Consider the following 22526-nt stretch of genomic DNA (forward strand, 5'->3'; position numbering starts at 1 on the left):
CTGCGCACCTATCTGGACCAGGGCTTCTGTTGTCTATGCTCTGGTAACCTCTAGGTTAGATTACTGCAATGTGCTGTGCATGGGGCTGCCTCTGAAGACGATTCGGAAACTTCAGCCGGTGCAGAATTTGGTGGCCCAGTTGCTCACTAGGGCAAGACGGTTTGAGCATATAACACTGACCCTGACCTGACTGCACTGCCTGCCAGGTAGTTTCCAGGCCCATTTAAATGTGCTGGTTTGGACACAGAAAGGCTTAAATGGCTCAGGAGCGCAATATATTTTAAGGACCGGCTCTCCCCATGTAAATCGACCAAGACCCAGTAATCAGAATCTCATAAAATCCCTTTGCCAACTCAAGTGTAAGCTAAATGCAAAAAAAAAAAAACCTCATTAACATTTTTACTCCCCTTGATCATTTTTATATGCAATTACTTTTCTCATTAATTGACAGAGGATGGTTACAAAAAATGCAGAAGAAAATGTTCTGCACAGCACTAGTCATGAGTTCATATGCAAGAATGATTACCTTCTTCCTCCTTTGTCCGCTATTAGTGATCTTATCCGGAGTGACACCCAGGTCAGCAAGTACTTTAGCTATGCCCCTCGCATCCACTCCGCAGTTGGGGGCCACATTTGTTTCACAGCGTCTATGTACATTCATCTTGCAAACTGCAATTTAAAACAGGTGAGGAAAGGAAGAGAAAACCCAAGTTGGATTAGATCATTTTTTGATACGTCAACATCAACATCTGTCTTTACCATGTGGAAATCAGGGCGCTGAACTGCAGCAACCTTCCTTGAAACGAGAAAATTATTTCAATGGGGAAAATGCTGAGCTGGATCCATGACTGATCGTTTCATATCCTGGGACACGAGAATTGCCTTCTGAAGATTAGGCCAAGGTTTATCTAGGCCAGCAGCATGTTCCCAACAGCAGCCAGCTAGCAATGCCTCTGGGAGCTCGCTCACTCCGGTCTCTCCTTCAAACCTGACAGAAAAGATGTGATTAATGGGCTGTGAAGGGACAGGCAGCCATCTTGTCTGTGAATGATGAAGCAGCACAGAATGAAGTGAAACATCCTTATGCTGTCTAGGAGGCAAGAGACAGTGGTGCACAACCCAAATCACTCTTGAGGGCCACTTTTTCATTTTTATTAACCCTAAAAAGCCACCTCACTATATCAAAGCACATTCTTTCCCTCAAAGAAATATGAGCACTGTACTTTGTAAAAGGCTGCTGGGAATGGTAACTCTGAGAGGGGTAAATTGCAGCGCCCAGAGGGAGAATAGGTGTTTTGTTGCCATTATATTTTCAGAAGATCCTGATAACCCACTTTGCTTCGAAGTGCCTCACAGTTCACTCTCCCGTGTCCCCGTGAAACAACACAGGCCGCTCTGAAATCTTGGCCAACCTATCCCTCCCTTTCCAGCTCTACTCCATTACGCCTTCTCTCCATCTCTCACATTTCTCAACCCAGCCCTTTCATAAATCACTTATAACTCAGCTTGCTACTGAAAAGCCCTTTGGGGGAGGGGGTTGCAATGAGCAACGACAGAGGAGGATCCAATCAGCCGTCAGGCCTTTCATTGTACAGACCCAAGCTAAGGCCATTAATCATAAACGAATATACATGTTCCCCCTGCCAAACACATCATTGATTTCTGGCTGCAAATGTATCAAAGGAAGCAGCAAATAACTGGGCAGCTTAACACTGAGACTCCTCATTTGTTGACAGACTGCTGGAGCCTTATACCTTATATGCGAGTGCCCTCTTGTGGAGGGAAAAAAAGCTCAAGAAAGTGTACAAAAATGTAAGCATAACTCAATGCTGCACAATTTTAGAGATACAAATCCAAACACCGCCCCCACCCGCTACCCCAGAACAATAATTCACTGCACTTCCATAGGGATTTGAACCTGGGTCCTTTGTTTGTTGCTCAAGGGTCTAGTCGCTTCATCACACTGAAGCCATTTAATGATCATTCTAACAGAGGGATGAAGGATCTGCGACCCTCCAAACATTGTTGGGCTACAACTCCCATAATCCCTTGTCATGAGCTATACTAGCAAGGGCTGATAGGAGTTGGGAGCCCAACAACACGAGACATGGTAGCCTCAGTCCAGTATACCTGAAGGAGCGTCTCCACCCCCATCATTCTGCCCGGACACTGAGTCCAGTGCCAAGGACCTTCTGGCGGTTCCCTCACTGAGAGAAGCCAAGTTACAGGGAACCAGGCAGAGGGCCACCCGCCCTGTGGAACGCCCTCCCACCAGATGTCAAAGAGAAAAACAACTACCAGACTTTTAGAAGACATCTGAAGGCAGCCCTGTTTAGGGAAGCTTTTAATGTTTAATAGGTTATTGAATTTTAATATTCCGTTGGAAGCCGCCCAGAGTAGCTGGAGAAACCCAGCCAAATGGTTGGAGTATAAATAATAAATTATTATTATTATTATTATTATTATTAGTTCATTTCTCCTATCGTGCTCCAGAGGATAGGATTCGAACTGATGATCCAAGTTACAGGTGAGGAGATGTTTTGACTAAACATCAGGAAGAACCTTCCGAAGGTAAGAGGTGTTCGACAGTGGAACAGTCTCCCTCAGAAGGACTCCCCTTCATTGCAGGTTATTAAGCAGAGGTTGGATCTGTCATGGATACTTTAGTTGAGATTCCTGAATTGCAGGGGGTTGGACTAGATGACCCATGGGGTCCCTTTCCAACGCCGCTGTTCTATGATTCTATTAATTTATTGGGGCAAGGGGCACAGGCTCCCCATCCCTGTCCTTCCATTCCCACTGCTACTGGAATGAGAATGAAATCACTGAAGGAAACTTTCCTAACAGTCCGAAGTCCATATGAGAGCTATAGGTTTACTAGGCCAACCAAAACTTCATAAAATGGTGTGCAAATGTTTGAGTTCTCCAGACTAGGTGTTACAACAAAACTTAAGGGGGATGGGGGGGGGATAAAAAGGCTGCTGGTGTTCATCAAGCTGTACATGGATGCATCTAGTAAGTTTTGAAGATGGGGGTGTGGGAAATGAACTTTCAGGTGCTTGCAGTTTTTATGTTGTACCCCAAACTCCTGAGAAGAAGAAACAGGTAACAGCTGAACCTCCGTCTCCACAAATCCCACAACCAGAGGCTACTCACTCCTGATAAGAGGCAGGTGGGAGACGATCCACCATAAAATTTATGATGAAGTGTTCTGGGGAACTTGAAAGCTTGCAAAAAAATTGATGATTATTTTTGTTGGCCTAACAAATTCCTAATATGGGCACTTATTTATTTTTTTCTTACAGGACAACCTTTTCAAAAAGTTGACATTCCTATCTATCTCCCACCACTGCTGTGATTTTTTTAAATAAAGCTGTTGTGTTTCAGAAACATTGCCTTAGTCGGATGCTCCTTGAATACCTTATGTTGCAAGATCAAACCAAAAACAAGGGAAAGCAATGCGCCTCTGGTTTCAGAAACAGACCCTAAAAACAGCAGCCATAGATACTTCAGAGCTTACTTTGAATTCTGTGACCACCCGCAGTAGGACAACCCTGCATGTTCCCAAAACATCATAAATTAAAAGGTTAAAAAAAGGGTCCAAGTAATCCAATTAAGTGAACATAAGGAGACAGGGAGGCATCTCTACAAATCTGCCAAGAATTGAATAAGCCAACAGGGTTGGCAGCAGCTGTTGCCAACCAACTCCATTTATCCTGTTCTCTCTTTCTGAATTATTCTGGGTTGTTTTTGTTCTGCTTGCTGCAGGCATGCAAGTGTGCATATTTTAAAAAACGGGGGGCTTTAACTCAGATGCAGACATGTTTTGATTTCCTCCACTTAAGGTTGCTATTGCAGATAAATTGCTCCCGGTGCGAAAATGAGATGGCAAAAAATGAGAAGCTAACCACTCAAGGACTAAATGTGTGAGTTCGTATGGGAAAAAATCCAGGGTTCTGGCTACCCCACTCTCTATGAAATGTAATTGGGGAATCCAGGAATTTCTATGGTAAGGTAGTGCATTTGAAAGCAATTTATTATTTGTACAAATCTTTATGCACCTAATACTAAAAGAATACCAATGGCGTGTTCATTAAGGAGCATACGTAAAGCAATTAGGATAGGTTATTGTGTTGTTCGATGAGCATTTTGGGAAAAGTTTTAACTTTCCTTGGTTTCTATTTATTTTATCTGTTCCTATTTTATCCTGTTAAAGTCGCTTTGAGATTTTTTTTAATGCGTGTGTATAAAGTGACAAACAGACATAAATAATGATACTATACAAGAAAATGCAAAATTCATGAAATACAGGCATCCAAATAAATTTCCACAACAAGTAATAAAACAGATGTTTTGCATAATAAGCAAAACAGACTTCGTTTTATTATTTGCTTTATTATTAAGCACAAGCGCGAAGGAGGAAGCACAACCTACCTTTGCATTGTAAACCTTGTCTCAGAAGACCCCAGAGCAACGAACCACAGTGGTCACAGAAGGTGGGCACTTTGTAATTGTGAATGCTGAACTTGTGAGGCATGTTGACACTGAAGCGCTGGGAGCCCACCTGGCAGAAAATCACAAGAACACACAAAAACCACCACTCTGGTAAGTCTCGTCTTTTCCAGTGAAGGCCTTGCAAAGTACTTCTACATTTTCCATATGTAACTCAATTCCCCAAGTGCTAATCCCTGCATAGGCAAAATGGTGGACTTCTGTGGGTCAGTGGGTCTAGCTGTTAGCCAGAAAGTTGGTGATTTGAGCCCACCCAAGGACAGCTGTGGGCAGGATTCCTGCATTGGACTAGATAACCCTTGTTTTCAACTCTTCAATTCTTTGACTCTGTGAATCAAGGATACTGTGATGGGAATAAGCTGTACCTTTTACGGAAGGGTTAACTGCGCAGTGATAGAGAGTACACTCTGCATGCGGAAAATCCCAGGCTATTGAGTATCTTTGGTCCCCAGTGAAGAGCATCAGGCAGCAGACAAGGGGAAAGAGCTCTGCCTGAACTTCAGGAGAGCTGCTGCTGGTCAGAGCAGACAGTATTGGGCTAGGTGGAACGGCAGTCTGAGACTGTATTAGGCAACTTCTTATGCATGTTGCAGGGGAATATCAGCAGTACAGAGTGGTTCGGGTCAGCTTGCCAATTTTACTGAGGACCCTCTGGTCATCTTTCAAGGAACATCGGGATCCTACCAAAGGCCGTTTGCAAATCAGCATCAACATTGTCCCTAAATGATTCACTTGTGGTACATAAATAATCTTCTGGTTGTTTTTCCACTTGCAGATGGAGATACATGGCATATTCCCACCCACTTCTTATCGCTGGCTTCTACCCAGAAGTTCTTTAAAACAATAAGAGCACCAATTCAGAAATGCTTTAAAGCTTCCTGTAGTCTGGAGCCAGAGAATGTAAATCTACACAGGAACTTCCATATCCCCGCTGGCATAGAAGGATGGCACAAGTTGGTAGATTAACATCTGGCACAAGAGGTCATGGCTTTTCAAAGCACAAACACTGGCTTGTAAGCTCCGGGGGGGGGGGGGGGGGTAGAAGATGGTAGTGCAATGGCTCTCTAAAATAAAACTGAGATATGGGGTGGGGCATCCCACAGAACAGACTGCAGCAGCACTCTACTTTTTGCAAGAGGGCGAGAGAGAAAAAGATTCTGCACACTGTCAGCTCTACCCTGAGTCTAGATTCACCCTGCCAATTCAAAATTGGAAATGCAAACTGCTTCGGTTGAGAAGCTGTGCACAGGAACCTTGTAGAACCACCGACGGCAGAGGACAAAGACACATCACCAACGCTGAAATGGGATTCAGCTGCCAGTCTGGTTGGCTTCTGTATGTGGAGTGGTAATGGGGCAGCCATCTTGTCTTTTGCCTCAGGCGGCAGAATTTCTTGAGCAGGCTCTGAAGACAGGGCCACCGCTTTGGGTGACCAGCATCCAGTTCCATTCTCAGAATTCAGAGTTGACCCTCTTTTAAAAACAAACAGTGACAATAGTTCCCAGGGAAATTGTGCACAACGGTTCTCAGTCATGCAAAAAAGTAAATGGTGAACTAAAGAGAGACTAGAAGGCTGCAGTCGGGATCCATCTCCTTCCCCCTCTCTTTTAACAAACAGGGGAGGTGACAGTGACTTGGCCTGACTTTATATATATGATAAAAAATTCCACAAAACAGCACAACTCCCTTTTATCTAGAGCATTTGTTCTATAAATATTTACCTCATCGTGGGCTTCCTGCTTCTTCAACCCAGCGCATTTCGTTATTATAAGCTCATGGCATCGCTTATGGACTACGCAAGTGCAAACTGTAAGCAAGAGAAACTGTATCAAGTTTGAGTTTTCACAAAGGCAGTTTTATTATTTTGTCCAGAAGGGGTTAGGTAACTGAAAATGAAAAAGGAAAAGGGAAATTCTGGAGAAAAAGGAAAAGGGAAATTCTGGAGGGTTGCTTCTCATTCCTACCCACCAGTCCCAGAGGATCTGAAAAACCTAAGCAATATACTTCTTAACTGAAGAGGGTGGTCTAGGGTTATGATTGCTGAGCTGAATTGGGACAGGGTTGGGGGAACAAGTTGTCTTGTTCGCATCTAGTGTAACTTCCCCTCCTTCTCCTCCCCACTTCTGCTCCTGAAATCTCTTCCGGGTTTCCCCCTACCAACTCTTTGGAGAAGACTGGGGACACTGGGGGGGGGAGATTTGCTGGGGGATGAAAGGGACGACAACTTCTGCTGTGCAAACAGAGGTCCTTGCCCAAACGGGACAACTCTGCTGAATGCAACCCATTGCATGCTGTTCCAATGCTGCTATCAAGAGAATCATGGGGCCCTCGTGGCACACAAAAGAGATCCTGCGAATTCAACAACACAAAGCGCTCGTTTTTGATCTTGAAGGCGCTAAGCAGCTTGGGGCCTGCACTCATGTCAACTTCCCCACACTACATCCCCAGCGCTGTGCTCCTGTGCCTGCCACTGATGTCCATTAAACTGATGGCTATGAGAGGGAGGGCCTTTTCAGTAGTGGCCCCACACTTGTGAAACTCTTTTCTCATTGAGGTTTGTATAGCCCAATGCCTATTCACCTATAAGCAAGCATTAAGGACCAATTTCTTTTAAATTCAGCTAGGTAGCTGTGTTGGTCTATAAATAAATAATAATAATAATAATAATAAATTGTCCAGTAGCACCTTAGAGACCATCTAAGTTTGTTCTGGGTATAAGCTTTCATGTGCATGCACACTAGAGTATCTGAAGAAGTGTGCATGCACATGAAAGCTTATACCCAGAACAAACTTAGTTGGTCTCTAAGGTGCTACTGGACAATTTTTCAATTTCTTTTAAGTTGCTTTTGCATAATCAGGGGCTCTTTATTCGTTTAAATGATATAACTCTGAGCTGAATGTTACTTGTTTGTTTGTTTGTTTGGCTGATTGATTGATCCTGCTGTCTTTTATATTACTGATCATTGATCTTGTTCCAAGAACCAATGAATGGCAAAGATGCTAGCTCCTTATAACTTACACCACAGATCTTATATTTGTATGTCAAATTTTCCTTACCTTGACATTGGTACCCTTGCTTTCCTATTACTCCCCTGGTGATGAAAAACAAACACACAGAGCATGGATTAGGAATCGGGAATGGACATATATTTTCACATCGCAACATTGACATCATCAAGAGAGAGAGACACAGCCAGTGACCAGGGATGAATGTACTGGCTGCAACCCAACTTATTTAAGGAGATTCTTCTCTTGGCTCTACAGATGGAATTCTTCCCTTTGTTTCCCCCTCCATCATTTTTGGAAATGTCACCAAGCATATACTTTGCCAAAAATCCCATGCCAAAAATGAAAATAGATAGTTCTTAAGGCTCCTTAGGAACCAATTCCTCCGCAACCCTGACACTCTCTCTTTCTTTCTCTCTCTCTTACATGAAAGAAAGTATTGTGTGTTATCTGCACAGCCACACATGCTCCAAAGCCCTGAAAGGTCTTGCAGATCTGGTGCCTCTGAGTCCTTAATTCAGGCTAATCTTGGGCCTTCCAGATGTTGCTGGACTCCAGCTCCCATCAGCCCTAGCTGGCATGGACAACTGTCGGGGATTATATAGGAGCTGTAATACAGCAACATCTGTGGACCACAGGTTAGCCAGCCCTGCTGAAATGGTTGAAACTGAGAAGAAGAAAGCTTGAAAGGCTTCTTCCTCTATTTTAGTCCTGCAAAGATCAGAGACACTGTGGCTGTGGAGCTTTTCCCTGCCATAAGAGACATTATTGATAGATGTAGGGCCAGCTGAACATTACCTTCTGCAGTTTTAGTGTTACAGATCTGAAAAAAGACCCCTCTATCTGCCATGTATGCAAACACACACACATTAGTATGATTCAGACAACCAGCCTTCTCATCGCTATCTGGGGCTGGGTAAAATTCAGTGCACTTGACCAATCCCTCGTCTGAACGAGTCAACAACTTAAAAATCTTACAGCCCATTCCTACGCATGCCTACTCGGAGTAATCAATAGGGATTACTCCAAAGAAGGTGTGCAGAAAGAATGCAAAGAGTTTGGTTCTATATTATCAAATAGCTGCAGCAACCACAACAATAGTTACCTTCTTTTCGACAAAATGAATGGATTTACAGTAATTGAAGCAACCCACATGCTATCATGCAACACAACAAGCTAGCCCAAAGGTGGAGAACGGGATCTGGTGGGTGGGCTGGATCCTTACCTCCCGCCACCTGCACCCATAGGCCATTTTGAGTGGTAACTGGGGTCGATTACCTGTCAATTACCTGGCATAGCACTGATGCCAATTGCCCCAAAGTTATTTTTTGCTTTACCAAAAACTATTGAATGCAAAGGAAGATTTGTGTTCATAGCAAGCCCTGCTTGAGGGCTTGATGTCAGTGCCAACCCTACCAGCGCTTCCTGTTGGCACCGATGGGTGCTTAACGCAAGCCTGCTTTAGCAGGGATCAGTTGCAATATGGAGTTCCCCAAACTGGGAACCTTGTAGCACAGCCAATCCTAGCATGAAAGCCTGTAACAAGCATGTAACCTTGGCACTTTCAGCAAGCAGGTACACAGGTGGCACTGTGGTGTAAACCACTGAGCCTCTTAAGCTTGCTGATTGTAAGGTCGGTAGTTTGGATCCCCGTGACAGGGTGAGCTCCCATTGCTCTGTCCCAGCTCCTGCCAACCTAGCAGTTCGAAAGCACACCAGTGCAAGTAGATAAATAGGTACCATTGCGGTGGGAAGGAAAACAGCGTTTCCGTGTGCTCTGGCTTCCATCACGGTGTCCCGCTCCTCCAGTAGCGGTTTAGTCAGGCTGGCCACATGACCTGGAAAGCGGTCTGTGGACAAACGCCGGCTCCCTTGGCCCGTAAGTGGAAATGAGCGCTCCACCCCATAGTCAAATTTGACTGGACTTAACCGTCCGGGTGTCCTTTACCTTTCAGAAAGCTCCACTTGGGACAGCTGATCAAGTGACTGGCTTGATGAGGGCCAACCAGAAGTGCATTTTTAAGCTTCTAATCATTTCTGTGTGCCTGCAGCTCTGCCTGTACCACACCTGATACCACATATGAAACCAGGTGTAGGGCAGCGGGGTCTGGTTGGGGGTGAAAATCCTTGTAGGCCAAACAGGGACCCATTCTGGGCCTAATTCGGTCTTCCCCTGAGCTAGCCGATGCCCAGCAATGACACCTCACAAAATACTTACCATATAAAGTCTCGGCAGTGTGAACAATATGTTGGTTGTCTAAGGTAGGTGGCCATAAACTTGTGCCCGTTAACCTGGTGGACCCTGCGTCGCACTGCCCCCTGGCGCTTCCGGGGCCGCATCCGCTCTCTAAACACTCGTTCCTCATTGTCTTTGGGTGCTAGAGAGAACAAAAGAGAGAGGAAGAAAAAGTATGAGAGGAAATAACATCTCAGATATGAAAGCTGGTGAGAGAATTAAGAGAATGCAGTTTGATTTCCACATTGCACCGTGGCTGCAAACCACCACAATTATTTTTATTTCCCTCTGGAGTCTTTTTTTTTTTTTAATTAAACTTAAAAATCTTTACATGTATATTTCAGATTCCAAATTTGTTACACATTTCTCTTTAAACTTTGACATCCTGCATTTCCCTCCATGCTGTTCTTAATCCCATCCCCTTTTAAATACTGCATTCTAATAAACAATTCACCTAAGACGTTTTCTTCTATTTCATATATTATCAATCTTCTACCGCTGCTCAGATTTCAAATCCTGCTCACAATTTCATCCAATTATTTCCCACCCCCCAGATATTCCAAAAAAGGGCATGTATACGCTGTCATGTTGGTGTATTTCTTTTCTTTTTTCCTGTTAGTTTCACCAGCTCCACTTTAAAATCCATTCTTCTTTCGTTGGGTGTTTTCTTTCCAGTTCTGTGTCAAACCACCCCAAAGTTTTGCCTGGTTCATCATACTTGCCTGGCGTTATTTATTTTATTTAATAAATTTCTACACCGCTTTTCATACAAGGATCACGGGGCGGTTTACAATATATGAGGCGAGAACTGTCCCACCTCCCCAAAGTTTATCTCTGGCCCAAGCCACGGATGCTTCTGGAATGCCTTGGTTATCTAGTTATAGCAAGTGGCAAGATCACAGCCACTGGTGGGGGCGGGTGCCTCTGGTGCGCCACCCCCTCCACAGACACTGTTGCGTGTTGAGGTCCCCAAGCCACCCCCCTAAATAAATCACAATTCACTCAGAATTTTTGTTTAAGGTTTTTGGCATAATTTTGGCCACAACTTTATTAAAATACATAATGTGAGTGGTTGCTTAGGCATTGGTTACGACTATCTGTCCCCACCCCGGGACAGAACTGACTTCCGGATTCCAGCGAAAGCCAGTAAGGGAAAACAATATTGGGGAGAGAATGGGGCTGGGCACCATACCGTCACCCCTCCCCGCATGCTCCCAGGGGGTTGCATGGCCCTAGCCCCTTGCCAGGGATACGGACAAATGTATGGCAAACCCCTGGATTCCTTTAATGGAATTCCCTTGCAGCAGCAGCACTGGAGGGGCAGGCACAGCCAACCCTTACCCCACCACCAACCAAATTTTAACCAATGCCTTAGCGGAACCTTACAAGTTGTGGCAATTTGCTACGCAGTAGGCAAAAACCAAATGGCACCAGCCAATCTGACAAATGGACAAAATTCCTACCAGGCCCCTGCTCTAAAAGCAGACGACCCTATGACAGGCATAGCAATGTCAAACAGCCCTAAATTAGGGAGGGTGGGCGAAGCAAGAGGCCAAAAAAGCTGTGTGCCAAGAATATATAACCTTTGGGCCAATCCTCTAAATGGTAACATCAAAGTCTCCCCAACAACCCAACTTGGCCCAATCACAGTCATGGCCATCCAAATGGTTCCACCCATTAACCTAGAGGGGGTGTCTTGTTAGACCCCACCGCAACACGTGCTCTCCATGAAGGAGAACATGCTTTGCTAAGCCAGAAGGGGACAAAGGTGGCTTCTTGCCCTAGTAGATCAAGCCTAGATTCCAGCTCTCTGCCCCACTGTTCACTTCCAGCAGCCCACAGAAATTGGCAGCAAGCAACTAAATCTTATTACACCTCCTTTCTTAATGAAACTGCAGGGTTTTTCTAATGCAAATTGAAGCAGTTTGGAGTGTCAGCACACTGTCTGCATCAGATACAAATTGATTCTCAAGGCGAGGAAACGAGCGGTTCCATCGGCGTATTTAATTTCAATTGCCAAACACTCAGCATATTTTCTCAAGGAGCAAGCGGGATGATATATACAAGGGCCAGCGATGATCCCATTTGTTTTCTTTCTTTCCGCACTGTTTCTCCTTCTGCCGTTTTCCCCGAAAACTGGGATGCTGTGGTCTCTTCCTTGTTCTTTAGCTATTGTGCTAGACCAAACGCTGCAGGGGGACCGCAACAGGCAGAGAGATCACACACACAACTTTTGGCTTCCAGCTGCGACGCCGCCATCAAAGGGAAGCCACGCAGTCCGTGTGCTGAGGCTTCCAGCTGTGTTACATTGCACTGAGTGAGACACACTCAGTGTCCACCCACATCCTTTTTTGCTTGGGGGGGTGGGGGGGTGGGGAGAAAGGATATGAACCAACCACTATCAATATCAGGGAGACATCCAAGGGGACAAGACCAGAGGGTTTGTATCCTGATACACTCACTGGGTTGTGAAGCAACATCTGATAACGGTGACACGGACCTTAATGAATTCAACTTGCTGGGGCACTAACAGAGATTTATTGTTATTTTTATTTTTATTATTATACCATATGCTCCTGATATCTGATTTAGAAATCAGCAAAATAAATAAATAAGCAAACTCTGATTCAATTGCCTGGAAACTCAATAAGGCTGCTCTCTTTGGCCTACAAGTGCACTGCTGTGGGGTCTAAAAAGATCTTATTTTCTGCAGCTGCGTAGCATCAAGGGCTTATGGAGAAATACAAGGAGGACTTTAAGTTACCTAGCCATTGTATTTTTTTTTAAAAAATCAAATGTGTAGTTTAGCGTTTAAGTAATGTTATTAATATTCATAATACTAATAGCCTCAACACTTATTCTATTATTATTATTATTATTATTATTATTATTATTATTATTATAATACCACACTTTCCTTTATAAATTCAAAGGGCTTGCAAAATTACTAGAACATGTGAAAAACAATAAATATAGCAATAAAGAGAATTTCATTTGGCGGCTCCTTAAGACTAATTATGAATAAGCTTTTGATTACAAAGCTTTCACAAGGAAACAACCAACCACTTCAGAAATTTCGTTGTATATATTAACTTATATACAACCCACTATGTATAAAATAATGAAAATAATTAAGTATCATATAATAAGAGCAGGCTAAGGGAAGTTAAAAAAGCAGGGAGATGAGGATGATTACAATTCATGAACATGGCACGTTACAGCCTAGAGGCCCCCAAAGCAGAAAGCTTGAATTCTTGATGGCTTGAATTCTGCAGTTCTCTAAAGACAATGCCCCAAATTTCCATCCCAGACAGACATACCAGAAATTCACCACGACCAATGTTACTGAAAGCTCCTGAGAGGTCCAACAGGACCAGGGATAGATACTCCCTGGCGAAGGTCACCTACCAAGGTGATCAAATAATTCAAATAATTCTCCACTTAAAACCAAGGCTGGAATCCAGATTGGACAGAGTCCAACCGCTAACGTCTTCTCCCATATTTCATCCTCAATATCCTGTACATGCCTAATCCTGCAAAGGGCCAAGTCCATTTCTGTAAGCCTGCTCACATATCCCAAGCATGCTGATCCTAGCCCAGCCCAGCAGGATCCTTGCCCAGAATTGTTCCAGGCATGTCTCATTGATACCAACACACACAAAAAACATGATTCTGACTCATCCAACATTTGTTTCCATTACAGAGAAAATTACGGGCAATTGCTTTATACCAGACATTTGGCAGAACCCTTTCCTGCAAACATAATCCCTAAGGGATGGTTCACATAGTTAGCTTCTCCTACACATGAGTTGTCGGGGTCTTGCTCACTTATGCCCATGCTCACTATTGTGCGAGGGAAGTGTTACGGGAGCATTTCTTTAAATGTGTGTATTCTGCAACATGTCATTGGTTTAATAACAGCGCATCATTGGCGGATTTACACTGGGCTATCCACACATCATTTTGCTTTATTCGTTGTTCTACGACGCTTCCCCAATGTTACCGCCTTATTGCTGTCTGCAGGGACACTCTTGGACTGTAGCATAATGGGGGGAAACTACACAAGACTCTTTCTTTTAAAAGTATAAAAACAAGAGATAAGATTTACTTGGTGTGCTTGCTCTTGTCGGATTGAATGCACAAGACAGGCAGGTAATACTTACATTACTGAAACATATTTACATGAATTTGTATGAGAGACTGACTAATATTTACAGACCGGCTCTGAGGCCAGCAGCAGCATAACGCAGCGCACTTGCTGCTCGAACAGTTAAAACGCATGCAACAGCTGATAACTGGACCAAATGAAAACAAAAACTGTCTCAGGCGTATAACATCACAGCACTAACCCTTTGCGTAGTATTTTGGATGCCCCCCATTCCCACAGGGAGGTGGGGGTTGTAGTAATCTTTGTTCTTGCTTTTTTATTATGTATTTTGTGGTTTTCTAAAAATCTCGCATTCTTATGTTGTGAGATCCATGAATGAAGGTCATTATGCAAAATAAATAAATAAATAAATAAATAAATAAATAAATGATAGATGGATGGTAGATAGATAGATAGATGGATGGATGGATAGATATAGATGATGATGATGATGAGAGAGAGAGAGAGAGAGAGAGAGAGAGAGAGAGATAATAGCTAGATGATAGGTGGTAGGTAGGTAGGTAGGTAGATGATAGAAAAATCTCAGCCCACTTTGAATGTATTTTGTGGTTTTCTAAAAATCTTCCATTCTTATGTTGTGAACTGCTCTGAGATCTATGGATGAAGGTCAGTATGCAAAACAAACAAACAAACGATAGATAGATATAGATAGATGATAGATAGATAGATAGATAGATGATAGATAGATAGATGATAGATAGATAGATAGATGATAGATAGATAGATAGATAGATTGATAGATTGATAGATATAGATAGATAGATGATAGATAGATGATAGATAGATAGATGATAGATAGATAGATAGATAGATATAGATGATAGATAGATAGATTGATAGATTGATAGATATAGATAGATAGATGATAGATAGATGATAGATAGATAGATGATAGATAGATAGATAGATAGATAGAGATAGATAGATGATAGATAGATAGATAGATGATTGATAGATAGATAGATAGATAGATAGATGACAGATAGATAGATGATAGATAGATAGATAGATAGATAGATAGATAGCTGGATAGATAGCTGGATAGATAGCTGGTAGATGGTAGATAGATGATGATAGATGATAGATAGATGATAGATAGATATAGATAGATAAGATAGATAGATAGATAGATAGATAGATAGATAGATAGATAGATGATAGATAGATAGATGATAGATAGATAGATAGATAGATAGATAGGTGATAGATAGATAGATAGATAGATAGATGATAGATAGATAGATAGATAGATAGATATAGATGATAGATAGATAGATTGATAGATTGATAGATATAGATAGATAGATGATAGATAGATGATAGATAGATAGATGATAGATAGATAGATAGATAGATAGATAGATAGATAGAGATAGATAGATGATAGATAGATAGATAGATGATTGATAGATAGATAGATAGATAGATAGATAGATGACAGATAGATAGATGATAGATAGATAGATAGATAGATAGATAGCTGGATAGATAGCTGGATTGATAGCTGGTAGATGGTAGATAGATGATGATAGATGATAGATAGATGATAGATAGATATAGATAGATAAGATAGATAGATAGATAGATAGATGATAGATAGATAGATGATAGATAGATAGATAGATAGATAGATAGGTGATAGATAGATAGATAGATAGATAGATGATAGATAGATAAATAAATAAAGAGAGAGAGAGAGAGAGAGAGAGAGAGAGAGAGAGAGATGACAGAAAAACTACAGCCCACTCTGAAGTGCTAACTCAGTGCTAGAGCACACGAGGACTCCAAGTTCAGTTTCCAGCAACCCCTTGTTGGAAAATTAATCCCACCTTTTCCTGTTTGGAGCTCCAGGTGGAACACATGGTTCTCCCCATTTTGTCCTCACAACAACACTGTGAGGTAGGTTAGGCTGACAGACAGTGACTGGTCCAAGGTCAGTCCGTGTGGCTGAGCAAAAGGACTGGTCTCCCCGGTCTGAGTCCAACAGCCTAAGCATTGTGCCACACAAGCTCTTCTCCCAACGCCTGGGACCCCGGAGGGTTGCAGCTGGTCTTGGACAATATTGAGATAGATGAATGAGTGGCAGCTTCAAAATGTTCGCATAGAGATAAATTATGATCTCCTCCAACTGCGTTCCCAGGGTTTTTAAAAGTCAGCCTTGGAAATAACGTGCGGTATCATTTTTATATTAAATAACCTCAGAAATGCACATTCATATATATATATATATTTTCTCCCAACTTCAGCTTCCTGGAACTCTAAAATAGTCCCTTTTAGCACAGCAAAATCAATCAAGTAATGAGAAATCATTACTTAACTTAATTTATTGTGCATGCCCAATGGAATTTAGGAAGAAATTTAGTGAGAAGGTTTGATCCAGCAGAGAAGTGCCAAAATGGATTAGCTGAAATCTAGATTAACTAGCTAAGCACAAATGAGGGGATTTAGAAGTTTAGCCAGCTAATTATCAGTTGCCAAAGCATGGGGGGGGGGGAGAGAGAGCTTTGCTTGGAGACCGCAGATTAAATGTGTTGAATGTCCCCCCCCCCCAAAAAAAATATATATTCATGCGTGCATGTTAAGCCGACGCTAGATATCTCAGGTAGTAAGAGAGGCTTTGACTGGTACATGTAAGTTTGCAAGACAAAAAGCAACCAGCAACCTTGGTCACATTTACCCTAATTACGGCCTTTCCAGTGTAAAAAACATGAGTTTTCACCTTTCTGGCTTAATTTTAATAGAGAAGTTTATAAAGGATGGGGTCCATGAAAATGCCATACAAGCAACTTTCTAGGGAACTACAACTCATTTCCACAGAGCCTAGGACTTGCCGATCAGAAGGTGGGCGGTTCAAATCCCCGCAACGAGGTGAGCTTCCGTTGCTCGGTCCCTGCTCCTGCCAACCTAGCAGTTCGAAAGCACGTCAAAGTGCAAGTAGATAAAGAGGCACCGCTCCGGCGGGAAGGTAAACAGCGTTTCTGTGGGCTGCTCCGCTTCGCCAGAAGCGGCTTAGTCATGCTGGCCACATGACCCGGAAGCTGTACGCCGGCTCCCTCGGCCAATAAAGCGAGATGAGCGCCCCAACCCCAGAGTCAGCCACAACTGGACCTAATGGTCAGGGGTCCCTTTACCTTTACCTTTTAATTGTTCAAAGACTGAGAGAAATGAAAATATATCTCACGTATGTAGGGAATTCATGTACATTCTACATTTACACATAAGGAATGGTCCTGGCAAATCAAGCACTTTGAAGTTCCATTTGTACCAAAGGGCAGGGTGGATTTGATTTAAATCATGATTTAAATCACTAGTCAGTAAGACTTGATTTAAATCATTTTTTTACAGAAAGTCTCATTCCTGCTGGAATAATCTCAATATTTACTACCAGATGTAGTTTCATTTTTGGAGTAATAAATTTTCAGAGTAGTTTTTACAGTTATATCAAAAATTACTGATTTGGTTATACTATTAGAAATACAAAGACAGGTAATTATGAAATTACTGTTTATATTTGGACAACTTTTCTGCTGTACTTTATTGGAAGGAGAAAAATGATCATTTCCTTAATAACAATTTAAATAATTTATTTAACTAAAACAATAACATTATAGCATATTTATTCATGTTTGTTAACTGATGTGGTTAAACGATTTTTTAAAAAAAATCTTACACTGAGTTTTAGCACACATGAAAAACTTAAATCCTTAAATCCTTTGGACTACAATGTAACTTAAATAGAAAACTATATTTAGAAAGACTTTTGCTACAAAAGCATTTTATTTTAAAAATCTGATTTAAATTTTTTAAAAATCTGCTTTTTTTAAAAAAAAATCATTGATTTTTATCCACCTTGTGAAAGGGAGAGGTTTGATCAAGTGGTCAAAATCTCTCCCATTCAAAGGAATGGGAGTTGCAGGTGCCAGGTTTGGGTTGGATTGCACCCTAAGTGTAAAGCTACCAACACAAAAGTAATGGATGCTCGACAACCTGTGTTTCGGCCCGTGCTCATTGTGAGTATGCTAAGAGGATCTAAGCCATTCTGTGTGGAAAAAATGTGCAACCATCCAAAAAGGGACACGGGATTTGGTGTCTTTGATCATTAGACTCTTCCCAGTATCCTATAAAAGATGGAACAATATTCCAGAACATCTACAAAATCCTACTGTCAGACTGTAGGTAGGAGATGTGGAGAATGAACTGAGACAGGGATAACCAGCATCTCTGAAGAAGAGATGAGAAAGTGGATTGTGTGTTGAAAGTAAAATGAGCTTTACCAGAAAGCAGGCTGGCCAACGGGATTATTAAATAGGTACTAATATTTAAATGCTACAGTTGGAGAATATGAAATAGCTCTAACATGGTAAAAGTCCGTTAATGTTTCCCCCAAAAAAGTTCAGATCAGGCAGTTTTTCACACTTTTTTTTTTAAAGTGTTGCTAAAAATGTGTTCCTAACTCTACTTATGCAAACGAATGAGCCCCATGGGCACACACACAAAAATTACGATTATTTATAGCGAACCATTCATACTGGAATCAAATCGTACAATTGTTACTTCAGGCCCACATAAGTGATTCATCTCCCTCCAGGTCAGCCATCAAAATTATTCTTGCACACCACTGGGGGTCACTCTAGCCTGGCAATTAAAACAGTATCAAATGTTTTTCTTTTTAATTATGAAGGTAAGGAGACCTTAAAAGCCAATTTCAGCATTCACCGAGGGTTGACTTTTGCACAAAGTATGTGAAAGCTCTGCGGAGGAATCAATCAAAGGTACGTGGGAGAAAAGTTACTTTGAACCTTTCTTCAAGTAATAATATACTTTTCAAGAGCAGCATTTGTTTATTTACTGGATTTGTACGGCTGCTCATCAATGTATGTTCTCTAGGTGGCTCACAGAATAAAGAATAAGAAAAAATAATTCAATGCTTAAAATGCACAAAAAAACCCAACAGCATTAAAAGTTCCTTTCTGGTAGAGGAAAAATAAAATATATATTGTACTGGTTTGTGCATCCATGGCTATTGCTAGAATATTTTTTAAAGAACTGTATGTGTGTATGTATATTTTTGAATATATAAACACCTTTCCACAAAGAAGCTAATATTATATTTCAACATTTTGTTACGACAGATAGATTGTCACTGACTTCTGGCAAGTTGCCATCATTAGAAAGCTGAGGTGCAATAGAAAGTGATGGTGGCTGTGCTCAGAGACAGGGATGTTTTCAAATGCCAGTTTCTGGAAACCACAGGAAGGGTTCTTGTGACGGTTTCTCACAGGCATCTTTTTGGCCCCCGTGAAAACTGGATGCTGGAACTACATAGATGGACCATTGGCCTGATCCAACAGACTTCTCTCATGTCACCTTTTTATGAAAGTTTTACTAACAGAAACAACTAGGTCCCATGGAAAGCAAAGGAATGAGATGAATTGCTAGCCCCTCTTCTCTGGTACTGCACCAGAAGTTTGACCTAAATATGCAGACCTCAACCATCACCGGATCTCAGAATACTGTGTTATTTACATATAAAAGGCGGCCTGATTCAGATGCAATGACAAAAGCCCAAGAGCTGCACACCTTCCTCTTCCTCTATCCTTCGCGCACAAAACTTCTGACTGTGGTTTGCATCAAGCCATAGGTTCCTGTTTTGTCCAAATACTGGAAACTGCTTTGTGCACACAATTAACAGTTATCAAACTAGGATCAAAATGCGGTTTGATAAGCAATTATGATTTGTACATCCACAATTTCCATATTCATCTTCAGGTTTTTTATAGGTTTTTTTTTGGGGGGGTTGGAATTATGAAGAAGCTCAAGCAGTGGACTTGAGCAAGAACACAGAAGGTACATATTTCCATCCATGAAATGCTGGAGGGGATACAACCACATTGCGCCATTGGAGTGCACATTAATGGCACAGCATTGTTGCAACGCATCCATGGCATCAGCAGTGAACCACAATATTTTGGCAGGGCCCGCTGGTGATGCCTGCCATGAGCCCCTCCAAAGAGGGGTCCCAAATGGGGAGCTGGTAGCCTCTGTTTAAATTTCCCACAACGCCCTGGTGCAACACTACATGGAGGACATTGTGGGAAACCCCACATTTTGCAGTAGGGGCTGCCAAGCATTGACACTCATTGTGTGACTTGGGCCTGAGTTCATTACCCTTTAATTCACTGAGTTCCTCCATTGGTTTCTAAAACACCGGTATGGCACACCCTATCAAACAAGGAACTTTTCTTCTTTACGTTTTCTATCCTGTGCTAGATCAGGCAGCAAGACCATCATTTTCACTCAGAAGTAGCAGGCATTTAAAAAACCTGCACCCCTGCTTCCCAACTTATAATAATGTGGGCTTTTCAATAGATAAGATTGCAATATATGAAAAGTTCAGCGGAAAACAATTAGAGCTAGCGACTAGTCAGAACAATAGAACAAAAACAATTCACTGGCACCCCATAGACCAGAGATGGGTAACCTGTGGTTCTCCAGATGTAACTGGACAACAATTTTGACAGTCCCTGACTACTGACCATACTGGCTGAGGCTGATGGGAGCTGGAAACCTACACTATATGGATTCCCCATCCCCGCCACTGGCCAAGCAACCACTTTATGCTGTGCAGGTGCATTTGAACTGAAAAGGTCTTAGTTAGTCCCTGGGAAAGCATCATCAAGGAAGTCTGACATGTCTCCTTAGACATAGAATTACACAGCCATGTTCTGCTCCTTGCAGTAAATACGTGAGAAGTCAGAAGAATTCTTAACAACCCTTCTTTGATCCAGCAGTCTTTTCCTGTTTGTTCAGGTGCTACCTAGCTGATAAAAGGTGATAAGCATAATGGGATTTAATCCTTTCTGGATTCCCTGGAGAGTCTTGAATTAGGGTGTATTATTTAGTATCCCTTCAATTTGTTCTTTAAAAAGTTAGTAACAACAACAACAACAACAACAAACTTTGCACAGAGCCTGCAAACTATAAAGGACTGTGTCTGGTTGGCCGGAGCAGAAATACACCTAAGAAATTAAACCAATTAGAGAAATTTGTGGGGTGGTCAACCACTTCTGTCCTGTCCCTGAGGGGCCTACTTGTTGAGCCTGGTCTCCTCCATATCTTTGTTGGACTACAACTTGCACCTGCCCCAGCCAGCATGGCCAATGGTCAGTGCTGGCTGGGGCTGATGGAAGTTGTAGTCCAACAACACCTGAAGGGTACAGCCAGGTTGTGAAAGGCTGCTTTGCTTTTTGTGCCTGTTAAAAGTATAATTGGCCTGTGTGTCCTTTCTCTCAATCTTGATTCCAGCTGGGAATCATCATCAGCATCTACCTGATGCTGCTGATAAGGACTTAAGCTCACACAGTTGTCAATAAGTTGTTTTCTCCCCCCCCCCCCCTTTCTTTTCTTACTGTGTGTTTAACTCTATACTTCACTTTCCACAACTCCCACCTGAAACCTTGATAAAGAGTTATTTCTCCCAGGATCAATTTTGTCCTTTTATGGTTTGTCAAACATTGATTTCTGCCTTTGTTTTGCTCCTTGCCTTGGTTTCGAAAGCACTGCAGCTGTCACCAAAATAGACATGGCTGTTTTTGCCATACAGGAACAGCATCATCCGCAGATCACATTGCAACCAGATATATACCAGTGGGGAAATGAGGTCCACTCTGCAGTGTGCAGGTCTGGATCCATATCTCAGGGGGCTCCGAGGGCTGGAGTCAGACACAGGTCGGCACAAAAGATGCAGAGTTCCGTCGTCAGTGAAGTTAACCATTTATTCAAGGAAACGGCATACAACTCAGCAACACTTCCCAGCAGGTCTTGCCCCTATGGAGCAATTGCCAGGACTGAAGGTCCCTGCCTTCAACCCTTTCTAGGTGTGCTGGTCCCGGGGGGAAGGTTACGGTTAACGTAGTCAAAGTTCAGTCCTGAGTCACTAGCCTGGTAATAGTCCACAAGGTGCGAGGCGAGGTCCGAAACAGGGAGCCGGGCGGGGAACAGGAACGCTGGAAGGTCAAGAAGCAGGAAGCCGGGCGGGGAACAGGAACACTGGAGGAACAGGACTGGATGCTGGCCGAAACAGCTCTTCAATAACGACGTTGCTCCCGCAACCTGGGACCGGGCTGACTGGCCTTTATCTTCTCTAAGGCCAGGGGCGGTCCCGGCCCCCAGAAGCCCCGCCTCTCCTGGCCTTAAGGCGAGCACTCCTCCTGGGAGAAACCAGTTCCCTTCGCCTCTCTGCCCTAAGCCTCTGCAGTTCAGGAGAGGCCGAAGGGTTACTGGGTCCTGGGGGAAGCTCACCTGTAGACACTGAGTCCTCAAGCACCTCTGGGGCCAGAATGGATTCACCTGGTGCCTGCTCCTGAGGATCTGGCACAGGTGCAGGCTCCTCAGAATCTAGGCCTTGCCCCAGTTCAGCCGGCCCTGGAGGCGGGGACTCCTGTGCCAGCTGGGATTCCTCCGGTTCGCTCTCAGAATCGGAATCCCAGGCCATCACACTAGGGCTCTCCTGTCCTGGATGTTTCCTGAGCAGTCTCAACCTGCATCTGCCCACCTTTGGCCTCTGCCCTGCCCTCCTCCTTATCCAGCACATTCTTGGAGACC

General features: G+C 42.9%; 1 protein-coding gene across 1 annotated transcript in view; it reads right to left on the reverse strand.

The window, feature by feature from the left end:
• Positions 1 to 22526, reverse strand: part of PRKCE (protein kinase C epsilon) — a 323740-nt gene that overhangs the window by 92339 nt on the left and 208875 nt on the right. Inside the window, exons 3-7 of the mRNA XM_028724832.2 lie at positions 9737 to 9896; positions 7570 to 7604; positions 6234 to 6319; positions 4435 to 4564; positions 527 to 669 (exon numbers count right to left, since the gene is read on the reverse strand). Of these exons, the coding sequence (XP_028580665.1) occupies positions 527 to 669; positions 4435 to 4564; positions 6234 to 6319; positions 7570 to 7604; positions 9737 to 9896 (554 nt within the window). The remainder of the gene's footprint in view (positions 1 to 526; positions 670 to 4434; positions 4565 to 6233; positions 6320 to 7569; positions 7605 to 9736; positions 9897 to 22526) is intronic.

Source organism: Podarcis muralis, chromosome 3 (genome assembly GCF_964188315.1).
Source record: "Podarcis muralis chromosome 3, rPodMur119.hap1.1, whole genome shotgun sequence".
Classification (NCBI taxonomy): Eukaryota; Metazoa; Chordata; class Lepidosauria; order Squamata; family Lacertidae; genus Podarcis; species Podarcis muralis.